This window comes from Notolepis coatsorum (genome assembly GCF_963971535.1).
Source record: "Notolepis coatsorum genome assembly, chromosome: 1".
NCBI lineage: Eukaryota > Metazoa > Chordata > Actinopteri > Aulopiformes > Paralepididae > Notolepis > Notolepis coatsorum.
Window position 1 is genome coordinate 313,181,054 of NC_140165.1, and position 23,109 is coordinate 313,204,162.

The window sequence follows — 23,109 nt, forward strand, 5'->3', positions numbered from 1 at the left end:
AACAGGAGGTCTATGTGTATTAAAAACAATAGGTTGTTTTTCCTTTAAAAGTCTGGAAGAGGTCAAAAATAAAAATGTCAAATGATATTTCCGTTGCCTTTTTTGAGTTGATCTAAATGTTACCGATTGTGTTAAATGGGCTTATGTTATGAATGATATCGTCTCATATCGTGGCATATATCAGCAAATATCGTATTGTTGTCCAAAGAATCTATATCGTATCGTGATGAAACTTGTGATTCCCACCCCTAGTAGAGTCCATACACCCAACACCAAATCCCATAATTCCTTACACGTAACGTGTCTGGCTGTGTGACGTCAACTTGTCAGCATGAAAATGACAGCCAAACATGGCACTGCAACTAAATAACACAAATACAATAGACACATTTGTGACTATTACAAATATAACACGTTTTATACTTGTGCTACAAGATTTTGGCCTGTGCTACAAAACCATCAACCTCTGTAGCACCAGTGCTATGTGCAAAAAAAGTTAACGTACAGCCCTGTATACGCGCTTGCCGATTGGTGGTAACAGCAGAGGCGGGTGCAAGTGGTGTGTGACGTAATTGGCAGAATCGACAATCAAAAATTCATTGGTTGAGACTCTGGTTGAGACAATAGTATCCAGCTGCAGCCCAACCGGTAGACCATACTGGGAGAACTAGTATCTAGCTGCAGCCCTGCAGAACATACTGGGAGAGAGATAGTGCTATTTCTTGATGTTTCCTTTTTTTAAGTAAGTAAAGAGGCCTATGTTCATATCGGTGAGCACAATTTGTAACACAAATATACAGTAGTTTCATAAAAATAAATATTAAAAAAAAATTGTTGCCACAAATATCGGTATCGGCCAAGTTCAAGTTCAAGTTCTTTAAGTTCTTTAATAGTTGTCATACAGAAGTACAGAATACTTTCATACAAAATGCTTCTTACTGTTACGCTCCAGAGACTGTGCTAGACAAGATAGTATCAAATAACATAATAACATAATATAGCATGAATTTAGAAGAAGAATGAGGTCACAGTTGTTCGGTATAGACATATTTATTATGAAGGCACATGCCAACCTCCAACCTTTTCTGTGAATACATCTTCTGGACAAATGTCTGGGAACACTAGTCCTACTCTATTGGCAATTAACACGTAGTGTCTGATCACAGAGACAATGTTTAAATTTTTTTAGGTTGATATTTAGTTTTTATGTACCACAGTACTTGTATGCGTGACCATGATTCTGAATATGACATGACGTGGAGGTAAGTGCCAGGCCAAGATATGGGCACAACTATAGTTTCTAATGATTATGTTGTTTGATAGAGTTGAGGACCACTCATTGATATAGGTATTTGAGTGGTTAAATCATACCATTATTAAATAAAAGAAAAGGGTGATATCTATTCCCACACATCCGATATCAAAATAACACACTGACCTTAATCCAATCAATCAAGTCATATGACAAATCATGTATGTAAATATTTCTATTTTAAGCTTTTATTTCAACCATCAGATTAAGGATTTGAATAGACTTTTCTAGGGCTGACCTTCGAAGCTTTTTTTGGCAATCGAAGCTTCGGGGCCGAGCTTCGATTTTAATTCGAAGCTTCGAGAAAAAAAAAATAAATAAATTAATGTTTTTTTTATTTTTTTATTATTATCTTATGTTGTGGGACTTGTACAGCACTTTCGTAAACGTTGTTGTTTTTAAATGTGCTCTATAAATAAAGTGGGTTGGATTAATTAATTAAGTAGCCCCTTTCGTGACTGTGACGCATCCAACAAGGTTTCACTCGGCTGTGTGATTTAATTCAAGGATCGCTGTTGTCGTTTGAACAACTTCAGATTTCATGGGAACTACCAATCCCCCAAATCAAGAATGTTTAAGATGAATGAAGTAAGATTTTGATTATTTGAAATATGGCCTGTGTAGACTAAACTATGCACAGAATTATGTCAGTCTACAAGGTCCGGATTCTACATGGTCCGGCAATGTAGACCTTGTAGACTCCACTACAGACCAATTATCAGTGAATGTTCATGCATTTTTAAGAAGGGCAACTTCCACAAAAAAACAAAGAACTCACCAAAACATCTCAGTAGCACCTTATCTAAATGTTATATTTCATATATGGAGATTCATATTTATTTATGTATTGCATGCATTTCTACATTTTATTTCCTATTTTGTTTATTCATCCCAGTATCTTTCTTTCTTATGTGTGGAATTCTACAAGGCGCGCGCACACACACACACACTTACATTTAGTCATTTAGCTGACGCTTTTATCCAAAGAGACTTACAAGTTCTGTACGACAAGACAGCAAGAAGGGTACAACTCTATCAGCTGAGTAACAATGTTCATCAAAGTGTTGCGTGTTACAGTGTAGGTTAGTTTATTAGGACAAGTGCATGACAGTAAGGTTAGTCACGGTTAGATTTTTTTTTTTTTTTTTTATCATTTCAGATAATGGTTGAAGAAGTGAGTCTTTAGTCGACGGCGAAAGATTGGACGGGATTCGGCTGTCCTAACTGGGATGGGTAGTTCACACACACACACACAAATCGAAGTAAAAAAAAATAATTGAAAAAAAAAATTTTTGAAAAAAAAATCATATATTTTTTTTTATTTTATTTTAAACTTCGATTTTTTTTTAATGTTCGAAGCTTGTGCCATCGAACGAAGCTTCGAAGCTTCGAAGTATTTAAGACAGCCCTAGACTTTTCATTAATCCGGTAAACCAATAGGTTACATTGGCCATTTTTCATTATTTTATTTGTTTTCTATTCATTCATTATCTGATAACCAATGGGTTACAGCAATCTCATTCTTTCAATTTTACCATTTCTATTCACTTTTCATTATTTTACTTGTTCGTAATAATCCTGGTATATTATATATATTGGTCTCACCCACATTATGAGAAAGGGACTAACTGTGGAATAATATATTGTGAGGAGTAGGGCTGGGCGATATGGCCTAAATATGATATCACGATATTTTCTGACCTTTCGGCGATACACGATACGCATCACAATGTTTTTCTTTTTTTCCCCAAACAATTCATTATGAGGCTTACCAAGACAGTATTTGAGTTTGCAAGCTAACATTAAAGACAAAATAAAATACCCATGCATTTAGCATTTTTATATTATATATTAGATTTAGATTATTGGATTATTAGATTATATATTGCATATATTTAGCAATGAGATATTATATGATTTAGATATGAAATATGATGAATTGAAAATGGGGGACCCTGATGTAAACAAGACGAAAGTCTTTCTCTGGTCTGCATCCTCCAGTCCACTGTTGTTGTATTGAGCTGTACTGTATTGTACCCATGCTGCAATCTGTTAATAACGTTTTCATTCATTCAGACGGCAAACAGAATCATTTTGATTGACAGTCGAGTCTGCCAATTACGTCACACCGCTGCACCCGCCCTGCTGTTCTTAGCACCAATCGGCAAGCGCGTATTAATTTTTTACTTCCGCCATTGGAGAGCTCAATGACAACAACAATAGCTCCCTGCGGCCGACGCTTAGCTTTTAGCTCCGCAGGAAGACTAAACGACTGGAGGCATGATTTTACTGCAACGGATGTTATAATAAAAGCCTTTCCATACATCTGTCTGATTGAAAACTTTATTAACAGACCGCAGAATGGGCACAACTGAGTCAGCACGGGCTGAGATATGAACGACTAATGCTTGCTATATCTAGGTCGACCTCGGACGTTGCTATGTAAATACGCTGATGTTATTGAACATGTAACTATATAACGTTAATGCCACAAAACGAATGCCTTTGTTATCATAAGTAGTAACTTTGATGCAGTAGTGTGTGTGTGGGGCGGCGCTGATCAAAAGTTTCAACGTGTGGACCAGATTGACGCGACACAATCCTCTTGGGCAAAACATCACGATATCCACGATACGTTTAAAAAGTGTATCGTTAATGAACTGTACCCGATATTTATATAATATCGTCATATCGCCCAGCCCTAGTGAGGAGCCCCCAACTTTCATGTAAAGACATCCCTTCTCCTTTGTCCCCTCTCCTGGATCCCCCCCTCCCCCTTCACACTATAAAGACCCCCTCCTCACAAGATTCACTCTTCTCTACCTGGGCAATTTCAGCTGATTACCTGGGCGGAAGCCTCAGCCATTCTCTCTAACTACCTTGTATATATTTGATCTATCTGGCTAATAAACCTTGTTATTAACTGGACCAACAGAGTGAGTAAGTCATTTGACTCATTTCCTACTATCGATATATCCTACAGTACTTACTAGTGATGTTAATATTCACAGATATGCATCGGTGCACCGGCATAAACGTTCAAGATGCGAGTGCACCGGTGGAAAAAGTGCACATCGGCTACAATTCAGGTTGAACTCGCAATGCATCTGTTGTAGCGTCTTTGCATCGGTCAAAACCGATTCATTCATATAATTTCCTCTCATCCACTTCGGTCAGCACTCAGCAGCAGAGACTATCTTTGCTTCGCTACTACGGAAGGCAAGAGCTGCGTCACAGTTATCAACAAACAGTGGAAGTCGATGAAACATGAATTGAATTGACCAACTGTTAGCCACTCAGCTAACGCTAAACTATCTAACTAACTAACGTGACTCCGCAACACCAGTTCCATTAGTGAGGAAATGGGGGGGGGGGGGTATATTGACAAGGCTTGACAACAGAGGTTCAAAGATAACTTCACATTTATTGGCAATTCGTTTCTTTATATCGCTTCCTCCAGGTTCCAACTGTGTTGACAAAATTCCATCATGGTGTGGTCAACTACGTCTCGCTCTCTCCGTTCAATGATTTAAAATGGCCAAACGTTACAATATAAATACTAACTGGATAGTTGATCAACTTTTAATTTCATTATCTGAAATATTATAAAATCATTAAGTCTGCTATAAGCCATTATCCCTTTGTGTGTGATTATTATTGTCTCACAGTAGTGTGTATAAATTGTGTGCGTGTGTTTTTAGCTAAAGTGGATAGAAAACACAGTACTGTGCAAAAGTCTTAGGCACCTAAGAGTTTTTATATAAATTGTCTTACAGTAGATTTTTTTTTAAGATTTTTTATTTGGCGTTTTATCGCTTTATTGCTACTGGGCAGTCCAGTAGAGAGAGACAGAGGAGGAATGGGAGACAGAGTGGGGGGAAGACATTCGGCAAATAACGACGGGTTCGGGAGTCGAACCCGGGTTGGCCGTGTCGCGGCTGAGTGCGCTATGTGGTTCGCCCCTACAGTAGATTATTTAATTTTTTATAATATTATAAGCTGCATATAAGGAATACAACCAAATCCTCTGTCATACCATAAAATTGTATCATTATTTTGCATCGTGTTGAATCGCATTGTATCGCCCCGAATCGCATTATGTTGAATTAAATCGTATCGAACAGTTAACTGTATCTCAACAGGGGTGAATCGTATCGCATCACCCGGTGCTTCAAATCTATCGTTAATGTATCGTAGGCAACGTATCGAGATGCGCATCGCATTCGCCTCAGTGATGGAGATGCACATCCCGATTCCCTAGTACTTACAGATGTTGTGGTGTCCATGTCTGTTTTCTCAGGAAGAACGTTTTGATCCAGATGTGAAGTCTTGGTCCAGTAGAGTTCTGCTACAGAGAATCTTTACACTGTAAACACACAAAGCGTTTATGGAGTAAATGCAGGAAGACGTTCGAAGACTCACGCTCCGCCGGTACCACGTGACTGATCAGGAAGTGATATAGATAGGGATGTCCCGATCGCCTTTTTTTGCTTCCGATCCGATCATGTGATTTTAAATATCTATCGATCCGATCGTTTCCGATCCGATCTTTCACATTAGTAATCAATTTTGACGCATTTTTGTCAGAAACTGGCAGAGCGAGACAAGCCCATCTGTTGCCTATAGTCCGGGGCGCAAGAGCGGAGGCTTTTGTTATTACATTCACCCTGAGAAATGTGCTTCTGCTTCATATGAGAAATATTAAAAGTTTCAATATATGTTTGCACATTAGTATACATTCAGTGTTCGACTTACGTAATGGTCCATTCTGGTCTGAAACGCCGACGATAATCCTCAGTCACGTTAACCTCCAGGTGAAAAGTTAGTCTGAAAACTTCGCCTCCAGCCTGTCCTTGCAAACATTGCAACTGGCTTGACTTTCTATTTTAAAATGCTTAGTTCCAAACCTCTGACATTAAGTCTAGCTGCTCAAGTCAGTGGCTATTAACCGTGTTTCGGGAGCGACGTGTTGTACTGTTGTTGTGATGTGGTCGAGCGTGTAGCGTGTAAATTAAAGGGGTGTTTGTTGCAACGGTGAAAATTAAAGGGGAATGTGTTTGTTGTGGACAATTATTCTGCTCTGTGTGACAATAAATACATTAATGATGATATATTATATGTAATTTAAAACCAAAACTAAGGCCTCCGTATGAGTTTAAGACGTGGACATGGTCATGTTTGTTGAATAAAATTTCTTTTTTTGACTGCCGATTTTTATTATTATTTTTTCCCGATCCCCGATCCTCTGAAAAGCATGTGATCGACGCCGACCCCGATCACGTGATCGGATCGGGACCAGGGTTTCCGTTAGAAAAAATTGTTGCCGGTCTCCGTGACCTGCAAGATTTCAATCTACCGGACAAATGAGAGTAATTCCGGTCATAGTTTATTGAGCTTTAAAACAATTGATAGGCAGGCTATATAAAGAATGTCATCCTCAAGGCATGTAGATTTATAATATTATTACTAGGCTACTTTTGCGTATACAGTCATTAATATATTCCAAATAAAATAAGTCCCTCGATACTCCGTGCTGCTGCTGACTTGAAATAAAATAGACCGCGTATGTGGGCAGTCGGTCCGACACTAAACAGCAGTCTGTTATAATCACATTTTTATGAGCTAACGAATTCCGTTATATTGGACATTTGTATTAATTATATCAAGCGAAGAACTGAGACATTTTGCAGAGAGAGACGGCAACATTATCGTGGGTTTGCGTGATGTATATCTCCACCTCCCAACGACTTGGTGCTGGTCATAATGTCCGGTGAAAACAACTCTCTCCAAGCACAACTTGACCACCCGAACCGTACCAAAACAGGCCAAAATTAAATAGCCCATGCGACGAACGATTCATTACATTCGTTTCATCGTTGCTCCACCAAGCAGCCGGTCCAACAATGAAAGCTGTTATCAGCGCGAGCCGGCCGCAGTTAGTTTGCAAGAAGCATCCAGCTGCAGACCCGCAGAGCAGCTTTCCAGGTCTGGGGACCGCACTGTGCCAGCAAAGCTGGTGGGTTCTGTGGGTCTGCAGCTGCATGCCTTCCGCAAATCCAGCAGCAAGCTCTCGCTGAGCGAAGCAACGACAACAAACGCAATGATTGTTTCGTTCATCGCATAGGCCACCCAACTCCAGCCCATCCAAATACAATTCAAATAATCAAACTGTGCCCAGAGGGAACTATTTTCACCGGACACTATGACCGGAGAGATTAAATATGTCGGACTTCAACAGATTTTGCCGGTCAAATACCGGTAATTACCGGCTAACGGAAACGCTGATCGGGACATCCCTAGATATAGACCACCGCAACACTTCCGGTATTCTGAAATCATGGGAGAGAGAGCGGGGGGAGAAAATGAATGAATGTGTATGAGAGCCTTGACATTAAGTGGTTGTAGCTACTGCTGTGGGGGGGCTGGAGACATGATTCAATAGACTTTTATACGCCTGAATCTCCTGAACACGGAGCGACCAATCCCAAGTTGATCAGCACTTTCTTGGCCGAGCTATAGTCACTTTTCCGGACCTACTCCCGGACTCCTCAATATGTAGGGGCACAGAATATTTTTTAGGGGCAATAACAATTTTACCATTATAGAGCAAAATAATATGTTCCTCCTGCCTCATTAATGTGGTCCTTTTATTTAACATTTAAGTGCTTTTGTTTTCAGGTTTGTATCTTTTGTAATGAACCAACCGAGTGTGTAAATCACTAATAGAACAAAAACAACAATGTGTGTGTGTGTGCGCTTGTAGTGCTCCTTGAATGAGATAATCACAACACACACCATTGCATTAATCAGGAGTACAAGAAACTCTGCATACCTTTGTTTCACAAAGAAAAGTGCTTTAGAAATAAAATGAATTAATATTATTGTAAATAACCCCATGAAAGGTTTATTATTTTTATGGGCAATTACCGCTTCATATTTGTGATGTTACTGGTTTCAGGGTGTGCCTAAAGTGATCAATGTGTTGGGCCGTTTATAGAGATCTATGCCAATTAATGTTTATGTATATCCGGGACTTTTTTTTAATAAGAATTGAGAGGCTTTACGCCACGGTATGATGTACATATTATAGCAGGGATTAAAGCAAAAAGAAATCTCCTGACTGAACTTTTTTTCAGGCCAAGTCATATTCTTATTTTTTTTTTTTTATCTTTTTTCCCCTCCATTTTCCTCCGATTTTTCTCCCATCCCAATGTTAGTCGTTATGCCAATTCCCAATCCCCTTCCTGGTCGCTGCGCACTTACCCCCCACAGTCAGATCATCTGGGAGAGTGGAGGCTATCACGTGCTTCCTCCGACACACGTCCAGCCAATCAACCGCTTCTTTTCACCTGGCAGCGCGGATATTCTCCTAGAGGGCGTAGCGTGTGGAAGGATCACACTATCCCACTCAGGTCCCATCCGCGCTTAGCAGGCGCCCCGACCGAACTGTAGGAGTCGCTGTTTACAACGACCCGGACCCACCCCGCCAGCTTCTCAAACCCTCAATTACTGCCAATTGTATTAGTGTGAACGGCCAGCCAAGCTGGTGACAACCCCGGAGCTGTGAGCTGGATTCGAACTCACAGCTCACAGCTCCGGGGTTGGTGACGAACGCAATCTCCGCTACGCCACCTAACCGCCCAGTCATATTCTTATTTTAACCTCCATTGTTTTTTTTTAATAGCGTTAGCGTTTTAAGGGAGCCTACTTGTTTTGGTTTCGTCGATAATCCAATGTTGTACAGTTACCCCCCCACCCCCACCCCAACCTACCCAACCTCCTCCAATGTACAGTTTCTTCGTCAAATGTATATACTCTCTTTTTTAGACTCTTATTGGATCACAAACAATACTGTATTTGTAAATCTGGTATGTCATAAATGTATAGATGTAGCAGTAGTATTGTCTATTTTCGTCTGAGAACACCGCAGTGGGTTTTCTTTTTAGCGGCTGGCTTACTCCTTCCATTAACGTTATTAGCTAACGTTAGCTAATCGGTATAGCAGACGTGCGTAACGTTACAGTGCAAGCAGTGTACATAAGCAGATGGTGGATGTGACGTCGGTCTGAAGGAGTCGACTGAAGGCTTCTTGTCCTCTGCAAAAGCATGCATGGTCCACTGATGGATACATCTTGATATTTGTCTAGTCTAGTGTGTTCATTAGATGGGTGAAATACTCTTTCAGTGCCTCTGTGCCCGTTTTCGTAGGCAGTTAGCCTGTGGTATGCGTGCCATTAGCCACGCTTCTAGGCCTCTTTTCTTTTGGAAAGAATGATAAAAAATTTAAAAAAAACATGTATTTGACTAAGAGGTTGGCTAGTCGACTACGGCTCCTTTCGACCGATTAGTCGACTAATAAGGGTCAGCCCTACAGTGTTTACATCTGTCTGCTTGAGAAAATACCATGTTCTGCAATACAAATGATTGAAGTGAGATGAACAGACTGAACTTTATTTTATTAGATAAAACATGTCGACAGTTTTACTTTGCAGAAAAGGGGGGGGGGGAATCGCAATATATCGAGTATCGAAGTATTTCCGGAAGTATTTATGATGCTTCGTATTCTGCTTGTTATCTAATGGGTTGGTTGAGAAGGGAAGTTTCATCTAGTAGGGAACCTAGCTACATCCGGGGTACAATGTTTCATAGGCTGCGCGTCGATGTTGCAGAAGCATAAAGGCAGAGTGTCTGCCTTACATCAGTGGTGCCCAACCAGTCGATCGCGGGCTGGTTTCAAGTAGATCTCGATTAATAAAATTAGATTAAAAAAAAAAAAAAAAAACACTACACTACAACAATTTAAGATGAGGTCGGACTCGGCACTGACAGATTTGTGTTCATTATGCTGCTTTTATAAAGCCTCAGGCTCAAATGACGGCTTACAATATACAATTTTGGCTGGTAGCTCTCGGCTAGGTGGTAAATTAAAAAGTAGATCTTGGTTCAAAAAAGGTTGGGGACCCCTGCCTTACATGATTCTATGTTATATGAATTGAAAATGGGGGACCCTGATGGAAACAAGACAAACTTCTTTCTCAGGTCTGCATCCCCCTAACAATTGTATGTATTGAGCCGTACTGTATTGTACCCATTCTGCAATCTGTTAAATAAAGTTTTCATTCATTCATTCATGTGCTCTGGTTCAAAAGTAAAATGTTCAAGATGGCGGCCGGCAGCAGGCATTTTGGATTTGGCCATCTGGCAAAATGCCGGGATTATTGGGAGGGACACGGGGGCTAAATATTTTATAAAAGGAGTCAAATCAATCATCAAAACAGCTTAGGCAGAGAATAGTCACGGAATTGAGGTACTTGACCGAACTACTATTCTCTATTCTCCTTTACGACAAGATGGCGCCGCACTGTCTCGCCGCCATGTGGGCTCCGTCGAAATTGTGCTTGATTTTGTTCATTTTAACTTTTTTTTTACTGTGTGAAGCACAATCTCAGGGGGGCCAGGCATAACCAAGCATTTCACTGTAATGTACGTGTACCTTGTATGTGACTAATACAAAATAAAACGTGAAACTACAGCTATGATAGCGCTAACAGGGGTAGCGTCCGGTATCAGGAGAAATGTAATGTTATTGTGTGAAGATAATTATGTCGCTGCAGATGCTAGCAGTTAGTTGACCATGGAGATGCTAAATGACTACAAATGTAAAGCATTTGGCATTTGTTTTTAATTAAACTGGGATTGTACAACTTCAAGGCTCCTTTCGAGCCGCTGCTGCAACAAGGAAGGAGCGACAAGAGAGGAAAACAATGTAAACATAACTGTACTTACAGCTGTTGTGGTGTCTGATGTCTGTTTTCTCGGGAAGAACGTTTTGATCCAGATGTGAAGTCTTGGTCCAGTAGAGTTCTGCTACAGATAATCTTTACACTATAAACACAAAGCGTTTGTGGACTGTGGAGTAATCCAGGAAGACGCGCCGCTGTTCTGCCGATTATAGATACTAGTGACGACCGAGCAGCGCTGCCAGCGGTCCTGCGCATGCGCATGACCCACCGTCGTTTTCTAAGTTTTTCCACCAGTCATGCTAAATGCGTGATTTTTTCCCGTAGCCTATGTGTGCGAAGACGCTCTCTGATTGGCTAGCCGCGTACAGCGAAGACCCTCTCCGATTGGTTTAGCGGCGAAGGGTCTCTTCCGCCTTGTACATATTCTCTGCTTCAAAGTGCTTTGGCCCTCTTTCGAAGTGGGTTATGCTTAGAGTTAGGGTTAAGGTTAGGGTTAGGGTTAAGGTTACGGGGCGCTCCAGTAGCACACCATGTACCGCGCTGCGTTGCGGATCGGCCGACCTGAGTTCGATTCCCGGACCCGCCGTTATTTGCCGAATGTCTTCCCCTGCTCTCTCTCCCGTTTCACCCTCACTGCATCTGTCGGTCATGTCTGACCAGGAAAAGCGATAAACGCTAAAAAAAAAATCTTTAAAAAAAAAAAAGGTTAAGTTTAGGGTTAGGCGGAAGAGACCCTTCGGCGCTAAACCAATCAGAGAGGGTCTTCGCTGTACGCGGCTAGCCAATCAGAGAGCGTCTTCGCACACATAGGCTACGGGAAAAAATTACGTACGCTGCTAGCCTGTACGTTAATGCCAAGCAAGCAGTGCAAAAATGCTTCCGCATTCGTCACCGCACGCTAGTGCGGTAAAGCGCCCTTCTTTTCAGACAAATGCTACCGTGCGTGCACCGGCGGCGGCGTGCTCGCTCAGGTGCGTGCGTGCGCCGGCGTGCTCGCGCGAGGTGCCCGCGCATGCGCATGAGATCCCGCCTTGAGCGGAGCTCAATATATATAAGTCACCGCCCCTTATTCAGTATCTACCAATAGCTCAATTGGCAAGGACACATGGCTGTGGATCCTATGGCTTGTTTGCTGGCGAGTTCGAATCCCATCGAAAATATTTTTTAACGTGATTTTTTTTTAACGTGTATTATTTCGCCGGTTAAGGTTATTTCGCCGGTTAAGGTTAGGCATTGTTAAGGTTAAGGTTAAGGTTAGGCATTGTTTCGGAGTTGGTTAAGGTTAGAACGGTTAAGTTTAGGCGCTGTTAAGGAGCTGGTTAAGGTTAGAGTTTGTCAAAGAGAATGGCAATATAATTTCTATGGTTAAGGTTAGGCATGGTTTCGGAGTTGGTTAAGGTTAGAACGGTTAAGTTTAGGCGTTGTTAAGGAGCTGGTTAAGGTTAGAGTTTGTCAAAGAGAATGGCAATAGACAGCCTATTTCCGCGCGACCTGGGCGCTGGGCGGCGGAAAATGAAAGGCGCATTACTGCATGCCACTACGATAAATGTTTGCACTGCTTGCTTGGCATAAAGCTACACGCGTCATGCCACCTTGCGGTTTTGATTGATTGATTGAAAATTTTATTAACAGATTGCAGAATGGGTACAGTACAGTAGGCCTACAGCTGAGCTCAACAGTCGAAAGTCTCGTTGACAATGATGGTGAGCAATATCTTAAACATGTATTTTTCATTGCACCTTTTTTTTTTTTTTTATGTTTTTGGTAGATTTTTTATTTGTTTGTTCTACCGGGCAGTCTGGTAGAGAGAGAGAGAGGAAGAACGGCAGACAGAGCGGGGGGAAGACATTCGGCAAAGGACGCCGGGTCGTGTGAATTTTATGCATTTTATTACCTGCTGTGCTGTAGGCCAGCCAAAGCAGAGGTACAGTAGGTTACATGATTGATTGATTAACTACATTACCTGCTGTGCTGTAGGCCAAAGCAGAGGTACAGTAAAAGCACAGGTACAGTAGGTTACATGATTGATTGATTAACTACATTACAACGATATGAATAGCTAGTTATGTTTATATAGAGAGATGATAAATTAATTAAACGTAAAATAAATTAAAAAAAAATTGAAGTGATTTGAACTTGTGACCATAGGCTCCACAGCCAGCTGACGAACGAGTTGAGCTAAGTGCATCAATGTTAAAACTGAGTGACGAATGTATAATTTAAGTTATTATTATTAACCTTTGCTGATTAACCTGCGTGGTTATTATGTAGGGGGGATTACGAATGCATAATGCCGCGGTATTAATATTACCTATGCGAGACATTAAAGATGGCGGCTTTGTGTTTTTCTAAAAATTTCTCCGGCGTAGGGAACGAGCGTAGAGCGGCTGGTATTCACGAAGGACAGCGCTGGCCAATCAGAGAAACGCGGAAGCACAAGTTAGTTGCCTTAAGTGTTCACGCCGCCGGGTCTGGGAATCGAACCCGGGTCGGCCGCTTCGTGACGCAGCGCGTTACATGGGTCGCCACTTGGGTGCCCGCACCTTTTGAACTGTAAGCATGTACATATTTGCATGTACTCATGGCTTTGCTGCAGCATGTAGAAAGGATTGATTGATTGATTGATTGAACATTTTAATTAACAGATTGCAGAATGGGTACAGTACAGTAGCCTACAGCTCAATACACACAATTGTTAAACCAGAGAAAGACTTCGTCTTGTTTACATCAGGGTCCCCCATTTTCAATTCATAATGACATTTATGACATACACAACATACAGATATACAGATATAATCTAATCTAATCTAATCATGACATTTATGACATACACAACATAGATATAAAAATCTAATCTAATCATCTTCGTGTCGCCAACATAATCCATCCCACAACACCGATCGGGAGTATTTGATTCTTCTCAATCCGAGCGTTATACTTTCGACAACAAATGTTTGTTTCCACGTGCAAGTTTTGCGCTCTGATTGGCCAGGTCATGTGACATGTGCGCCAATCGTGGGACAGCAAGTTCTGTGAGAGACAGATTCTAATCAAATGGCGGTCCCTGGACTATCGATTTGTGGGTTCTTGACGTGAAAAAGGTTGAGAACTGGCCGCAATACATTAACACAGATGCAATGCCGGGCACTAGATGTGTTTTACAATATGGAACTATATGAAACGTAAATCAGCTTTTTCATCATCATTGTAACTGAGGGGTTACAAAACCCTGACTGTATTAAAGATTGTGATAGATTAAACCACTGCTAGTTATGTACTTTAATTACTGGCCAGACAGTACATCTAATATATGGCAGACACTCATAATAACACGGCACTGACAAAGAAATATCATTCGAGGGTATTTATTATTATGCAGTAAATGTTACAGATATGAGAATTAGGGTTGCGCTTGTATGGCGAAGAATATGCATAAGTCAGTCAGTAGCATAAGTCAATGGGAATAGAATAATTCCTACGATGGGGTACTAGGCTAACGCCGCCTGGCGTAGGATGGCAATTATATGGGGGAAACGCTGGTACCGCTGGAGACAATGGGTTCCTCCCAGAGTTGTAAGCTCTGGAGGAGAGAGGAATGTTCGGATACTCAGTCTGATCAATTGAAGAAGAAGGGGATTCACGTACAGAAGCCAGTCCTTGTAATCCAAAGCTCAGCATCAAAAGCAATAACTGTAATCCAATTGCACGATAGCAATGATGATAGCCAGCTAGCCTCGGTCCATGAGGCCAGCCCGAATGTAGATCCTCAAGGTGGTTAAATCCAAACGACAGTGGAGATTAACGATGCTCTTCTCCAAGGGTACGTTCCACAATCAATATAATCCAACCAATACTGGTTCTGCAATCGCCGCCGTCGGTTCCAATGTGCACATGTCCAGTAGGTTCTCCGACTAGGCCTCCTCGTGTGCTGGCACCAATGTATTTAGTCCACGCGCACTGGCTAAGGTCCACTAGCTAAACGAACGAACTGCTGGGTAATGCTGCACACGAACGAACTGCTGTTGGCACGATACACAATAATTAACGACTCTTTACTTCACATTAAGCTAAGTCGAACTTGACGTTACTGCATTAAATCTGACACTTTTACTATTCACTTCGCACGTGGTTCTCAACGCTCTGTTAGACGCACTGCTTCTCACTTCACTGTTACCGAACTTGATGAACAGCTACTGTTCGCACCTGCCGCCGTATATATACTTAAGTGGCTATCTAGTGCCGAACCTCAGTTCTCGTCTCGAATCAATGCGCTGTCTCCGGGCATGTTGCGACATGGACTCGAATGTTGCGACAAGGACTCGCCTTTGAACCTGACTTTGGGGGCTTGCGGTCTGGCGCTGATAGCGTTATCCAATAAGGAAAGCGAATATTACTATGATTCAAACGCAGGCTTAAAGGGATATACCGTGTATACATAAATAATATACAAGGTATATAAAACAATAAATGTAGATTCTCAGCTTTAATCTGGCCCTTCACAACAATCATAGTGCCTCAGTATGGAACAGGCTCATCAAACCATACCATACCTGCATGTACTGTACAGTACAAAGAAATATGGTTACTTTCACTTGGGCCCATTTGCATCGCCAAATTCATTAAACTAGGGCTGCACAAATACCGAAGTATCAGATATCGGTCGGATACCAGTGTAGCAGGGTGGATTATCCCTGCTTCGTGGGAACGGTTGCTGGCAGTCACAAGGTAGCTGGACACAGTAGAGCTCCGTCTGACTGCACCCTCGTCTTTGGGCCTGGAGCGTCAACCTGGGACCCGGTAGTGGGAGTGAATGGGGCCCGGGATTTACCAACCTGGTTTGGTACTCTGGTCCTCCTAGCCTCTCCGGGGCGGTCAGCAGTACTCCCCAACTCGCTCTCACTTCCCTGATTACCTCCTTGGGCCCTCCCACACCTAGTGACTGATATGCCTAAATAGATTCGTCCCTCCCGCAAGCAGTACCCTCCCTTGATGACCACTAGAAACCTTACAATGAAAAGGGGAGAGTTGGGTAGGAAGGGGTTAATTGTATTAACGTTACCCACACCAAAAGAGTTGTTAAACGGCTCATGAATGGACACGCACACAGAACTCCCATCTAATTCTTTAATGCTAATTGTACTGGTTAATTACAATGATTTAATGAGAGTGATCAAACGGACTGAAATCCCACTATAGTTCCGTTCGTAACTCAATACCTCATAAACACGTATATTATACACCCACCTCTGGGTTAGTATCAGGGATAATATACCTCAATGTGTTTGACTCATCACCCACGTCTGGGTCAGCACCCTGTATAATACCTCTGACAGGCTTTAATTATACGGCAAGAATAATACCTCTCTAGGCTTTATTTATAATGCACCAGGTCTGTAACCTCCCCACAGGGAAAGGGTTAATTAGATGGGAAAATATTATTAAAGAACAAACACGTTATCACACTTAAAAGGAAACCAAAAATGTGGGCCCACCAATACCTAACAAAGTCCTATGCTAATGCCGGCATGTATTGTTAATGGGGTACCCCTAGAACTGTGGTTAGCAACGTTAGCTTCGCCCGCAGGCTGCACCACACTGTGTACTGTGTAATAGCTCCGGAGCGTAGATGCTCAATTGTACTCAACCAACATGGCAGCCGCGCCGCACCACCACCGTCCGGGTGGCAAGATGGCGTTGAACGCTCTCGTCGCAGGTGCTAGCAAGCGGGGCTGGAGCAGGGGCAGTAGTGAGCTGAGAGCGTGTGCTGGGGGTTGGTGACCTCTGCCGGTCGGGACGATCTCCCGTGTGGGCCTGAAGTCAGCCGGTGCAGAACGGTTGTAGACAGCCGGAGCAGACTCGACGGCGCGCATTCATAAGCTTGCCCTCACTCACACTGAAGCTACCCTCTGGGTGCCAAACAGCCCACCTGCTACACGATTATACTGTGGCGCAACGTGGTTGACTATACCACCGGTCGTCTTCAGCGCCTCGCGCTAGGGTTGCACTGGAGTCGATATAGCCGTTAGCCGCACGCTAATTATACCGTCACACTGCTACTGTAACCCGAGAACTATGGACGTCAGTCCTGTGGCTTAGTCTCTCTTACTCACGCACTATCACGGATACTCCTATGATAACCCGTTGCTCGCTCCGGCGGGGCTCTCTGGGGGTTCTTTAACGGGGCTATTCCAAAGCACCTCCCGTTGCAGCTGCGACCGTTCACAGCAACATCCCAAGCAGAAGAGGACTCGTCTCCCCTCTTCCGCCTCCATTTATTTGCTCCCCCGGCTCTCTGGTACGCTCTCTGCCTGCCACCGCCCCCTGCTGGTCGCCAACTAGCCACACAGGGAGGCTGAGTGAGTGAATATGGTCCAGCGATACTGTTCATAATCCATATTCCAGCGAGTAGAACAAGGAGGAGCCTGCGTCATTGTTCGAGGGAATATTAATGGAAACTAATTAGAATGTCTTGGTGCACAAAGGGGAGATAAAAGGCAAGTCAGCACATCTGAATAATAGGCATATTTTCAGGTTGCTACACCAGGCTAAAATAGGGTATCGTAAGGCAGAATTTCCCCAAGGGGGTCAATAAAGGAATATTTTATCTTATCAATACTAAAATCCAATACCAAGAAATGTGTAACATGCTAGAAATCAAAGCAAAGTGACTTGATTTGCTGCATCTTTAACAGATAGAAGCATATCTCTAATAGGAAAACAGGTATATTATAGATCAATCATTTTTGTCCAATGACCCCAACCAAACAGATTATATAGACGATATACTATACAGTATACACTGAACGTTTAGTACTCGGAATATGTATGGGCAGTGAAGAAATGGTATCATCCCTAAATTAAACTGAATGCATACTAGGAGGGATGCAAAATGGCCACAGGTAGATATAAAAATCTAATCTAATCTAATCATGACATTTATGACATACACAACATAGATATAAAAATCTAATCTAATCATCTTCGTGTCGCCAACATAATCCATCCCACAACACCGATCGGGAGTATTTGATTCTTCTCAATCCGAGCGTTATAACAGCTCGTCTTGACTGGAGAAAAAGAGCCGAGCCGGACGCGTGTATACTTTCGACAACAAATGTTTGTTTCCACATGCAAGTTTTGCGCTCCGATTGGCCAGGTCATGTGACATGTGCCCCAATCGTGGGACAGCAAGTTCTGCGCCTATTTCCGGGTCTAACAGCCTGCAAACTACCTAACGCCTAGTTTATCACTGGTTATGCTTAGGCGACTCTTTCGCAGTTGGTTAAGGTTAGAGTTTGGAATCAGGGCAGGCGTTCTATCGCCATGCTCTAAGACAAACTCTAACCTTAACCAACTTCGAAAGAGAGCCTAAGCTTAACCAGTGTAGAAACTTGCGGTCCCACGATTGGCGCACATGTCACATGTGGCCAATCAGAGACGCGGAAACAAACATTTGTTGTCGAAAGTATTCAGGCGAGCCGGACCCATATAATCGACGCACAGCCCAAGACACAAGGTATCAAAGGGTGCTCGATACCGCCGCCTGGTAGGATGCGGCCGGTACTGCACCTTCGGAGTCACAGTATGCCTTTTACAGGCAACATACAGCTCCCTGACATTGAATAGGGTATTACAATCGGAAAAACGACCCAGAAACGCGTTAACACGTGATTGGCACTGAAAGGGTTAACTCAGTTGAGCACCACCAATTCAGATGAAATTCAATAATAGTGCACAAGAAAATCCCATAGAAGGCAATGCAAGACAAACATTTAGAATACAATCTAGAATAGGGGAAATGGGACAGATTGTGTTAAGTTATTGTTACGGATTTGTTAAAACATCATGTAGAGGGGAAAACAAACTCATTGAAGACTGTATGACTAACACTGTAACACTGCATGCAAAGTGGGTTTGATCTACTACCAACTGCATAGTCCTTCCTGAGACTATGGACAGGTCTTTACAGTGGGCCTGTGCCATGTTGCCACCCCTTTACTAGGAAGTAATGCCTGTTGGCTGAAAATGATGTAACATGACTCTCTATAGGGAGGTGTAGTCTGACGTCACTTTAGTTTCCCGCGTGGTCCACCTGTATAGGGATTTATCATTGGGAAAATGTATTATCGGCTATTATTATAGTAATAATTCTGCCTCATGAACATTGGCAAGCTTTCCATTTTTGCACAAAAATTGTCCCTTCTATCACTAACATGATTGTTTATTGCATTTTTGGTTGAAATAGAATTATATTATACATAATTATTTTACGATGAATTGCTAATTGTTTCATGTTGAGCTATAGATTGTGGATGAATACACACAGAAAGGTACACCATGCCAATGTTCATGCTTTATTTGTTTTAAATGAGACAATTTAGAAATGTGTCCATTGGAAATACATTGCAATTTCAAGCGAGGTGGACCGGCCGGAAACAACAATGACGTAACCACTACACCTCCCTATTGCATCGCCACTGTGAAATAAATTGTAAATATCAGTGGGCACAATCAAGAGCAGTATTGTGGCACCAACAAGGGTGCCCACTGCCCGGGCAAACTGGAATGCTTATTTTCTGTTTTACGCTATTAGATATCCGCCGATGTGAATAAAGGAATGCTAAATTCATTATACATTCCCTAATAGTGTGTAGGTAAATGAAAATGTATGTGTCTGATAAGGAGATGGGGATAATTGTATATGTAAATGAAAATGCATGTGTCTGATAAGGATATATTATTAGAAGATTGAATAATTGGTTGATATAAACATAGATAATGTATGACAAAGCTAAATTGTATATTATGCTGTATTGTATTATGAATTGATTAGGAGTATATTGTTGTATTGTATTATGAATTGAATAGGAGTATGTATTGTTGTATTGTATTAGGAATTTGATTAGGAGTATGTATTGTTGTTTTAATTTGTCTGTATGCCATGCGAATGTTTGCGAGTGTATACAGTCTGTAACTGTATTTTACGTGTTATGGACCCCAGGAAGAATGGGGATGCAAATAAACGTATAAACTACCTGCAGAGGTTTTCCTGCGCAATGGTGGAGGCAGGAGGGCAGACGCTGTCCGAGCCTTTAGGAGAGTAACTCTTAGTGATCCACGTCACCTTCAGCTCAACCACCTGAACCTGAGGACGGTGACGTCACACAAGACGCTTCATTAAAATGAAGAACTAATAAAACCCACCAGAAAATGATGGCAGTCCTCCTGATCATACAAGAACTACGCTGCCGATGGGATGACGAAATACATCGACGCACGACTCTGGATGATGATGAAACACGTTACTGTAGGGTGTGGGGAAATGGATGTGATCACATTAGTGGTTCTCAACAAGGGGTTCAGGGTTCCACAGGGTCTCCAGAATAATGGGGAACAGTTTAATTTCACTATAATTTCATTGAGTAGAAGTTAGCCCGATATATACAATACACTGGAGACTATTGTGAACATAAGTTTCACTTTCTCCACTACTAGTTTCATTATCTCCTACAGTATAGCCAGTTATGGAACTCTGAGCTTAATCACATCTAACAAGCAAAGTCTTCTAAGATAAGAGGGACCCGAGACAGATTATAATCAAATGGAGGTCCCTGGACTATCGATTTGGGGGTTCTTGACGTGAAAAAGGTTGAGAACTGGCCGCAATACATTAACACGGATGCAATGCCGGGCACTAGATGTGTTTTACAATATGGAACTATATGAAACGTAAATCAGCGTTTTCATCATCATAGTGCCTCAGCATGGAACAGGCTCATCAAACCATACAATACCTGCATGTACTGTACAGTACAAAGAAATATGGTTACTTTCACTTGGGCCCATTTGCATCGCCAAATTCATTAAACTAGGGCTGCACAAATACCGAAGTATCAGATATCGTCGGATACCAGGCTAAAATAGGGTATTGTATCGCAGAATTTCCCCAAGGGGGTCAATAAAGGAATATCTTATCTTATCAATACTAAAATCCAATACCAAGAAATGTGTAACATGCTAGAAATCAAAGCAAAGTGACTTGATTTGCTGCATCTTTAACAGATAGAAGCATATCTCTAATAGGAAAACAGGTATATTATAGATCGTTAGGTTATGACTATAACCAAGTTCTGTTAATTAGGGGTGACGCTTGGCATCACTACTGCACTATCTCGCGTACGTGCACGCGTACTGAATAAACCACAAATGTACCTCTAATACCAGTATTAGTCTGACCACACCCCTCATCAGCTTACCTTCATAAGCAGGTGTGTGGTCACCTGCTCTCCTCCTTCCCAAGCTTTCACCACAAGGTGAGGTCAAGGGCTGCAGCGGCCGTCTGATGCCAAGCGTCACCCCTAATTAACAGAACTTGGTTATAGTCATAACCTAACGTTCTGTTTCATTAGGGGCTCTGCTTGGCATCACTACTGCACAAAGGGAGGCCAAGCGGAGCCGCTGGCTGACAAATACACCCCGCTGACAGCCCCCCAAAACCATCAGAACAGGGAGGGCCGAGCCCCCCCGACCCCCCCTAATGGAGGGTATCCCCCCTATTAGAGGCTTCACGGGAAGGCGACGGACCCGACCGTGCGAAGAGGCACTCAAGCAACTTAATGCACAGGGTGAGCAGACCGTGGCTTGACCCCACGACTACACACACGCACAACCCGCATGCCACCCGGGAACGAACGGAGGAACAACCTCGTTACTGCCCCCAGAATCACGGGGTCAAGGGCAAACCCAACCCCGTGGCAAGGCCGTAGCAGCGGAGCGCGAAGGAAGACCCAGACCCACCAAAAGGACTGGACTCCCTGGAATGGGGGCCCGGAGAAGTCCATGATGCCAGCATCAAGACCCCACCAGGTGGGCACGTAGTGCCCCGCCCCCCACATCGCCAGCGTATTCGGACAAAGGCCCCCCAGTTACTGCACCTGGTAATCCCAGGCGGTATCCAAGTACTAACCAGGCCAGAACCTGCTTAGCTTCCGAGATCGGACGAGATCGGGCGTGTTCAGGTCGGTATGGCCGTAAGCCGAGCGGGCCCCGTCCCCCCAACAGTACACCGCCTGGCACACTAACCCTGCAGAACAGACAGTCAGCATGGCCGTAAGCACACAAAAAAGGTTAACCAACGGAAGCAGGCAGCGCACCGGGGAAAAACCAGGCAACAGGCTGTTAACCCTAGCCTGGAGACTGCGGACGAGACAGGCGCCAGAGGGGACAGCTGAACACAGCCGCCCCGGCGGAAGGAGCGTAAGCTGGCGGTGTTGCATGACCAAGCCTCCATTTAAAAACCCCCACCCAGAGGGGTCGAGGCAGAGAAGGCTGACACGATTGGCAGACGTCATGAACGTGCAGGGGCACCCTCAAACGGTGAACCCGGGAGTTGACACTGCTCCAACACACCAGGGAATCAACCACCTCGGTGTTACCCAATGCGGTGGTTGTTCCTATAACCCCTCACGTAACCCGGTGACGTACTCTATGGCGGGGGAATTCCTGCGGTGCACACGCCCAATATACCAGGCCGTGGGACCAGGAACTCCCTCCCCCCCCCCCCCCCCCCCCGTAACGTGCCGAACCGCCACGTGACGGGAACCTTGAAGGACAGGGGGTGTACCCCTGACCGACAGAACAATGGGGAGAGGAAAGGTTACCAGTTCACCCCTTTACGACCCCACACCCATGATACGACGTAACGACAAAAAGAGAATATGACACAGTCATAGTCAGCTCTATGAAGCGTTTCACAGCTCCACACAGCGCATGAGCTAACCTGCTATCTGATTTTTACTAAGGAAAAACACAGAATAGAGAGGGCTCTAAGAACCCCGGTCCAACATACACATGTGCTTCTGTGGCCAGTACAACCCAGTTGTAGGTCACATGACACACACAACCCATCATCACCTACAAAAAATGGCAAAAACACTCAACAGAGGAACGCCGTTTTTTTCACAATGAGAGAATACATCATTCTTGATTAGTATCGACCACAGGCCTTGCTAAGCACACATGACAGCAACCAAACCAATTTCCCTTTAGGAAATA

General features: G+C 43.2%; 1 protein-coding gene across 1 annotated transcript in view; it reads right to left on the reverse strand.

The window, feature by feature from the left end:
• Window positions 1–20,086: 20,086 nt before the first annotated feature.
• LOC311226206 (uncharacterized protein) overlaps window positions 20,087–23,109 on the reverse strand; it is a gene marked incomplete at its 3' end in the record, with an annotated part of 57,479 nt that continues 54,456 nt past the window's right edge. Inside the window, exon 5 of the mRNA XM_084311581.1 lies at window positions 20,087–20,200. Within this exon, the coding sequence (XP_084167707.1) occupies window positions 20,087–20,200 (114 nt within the window). The remainder of the gene's footprint in view (window positions 20,201–23,109) is intronic.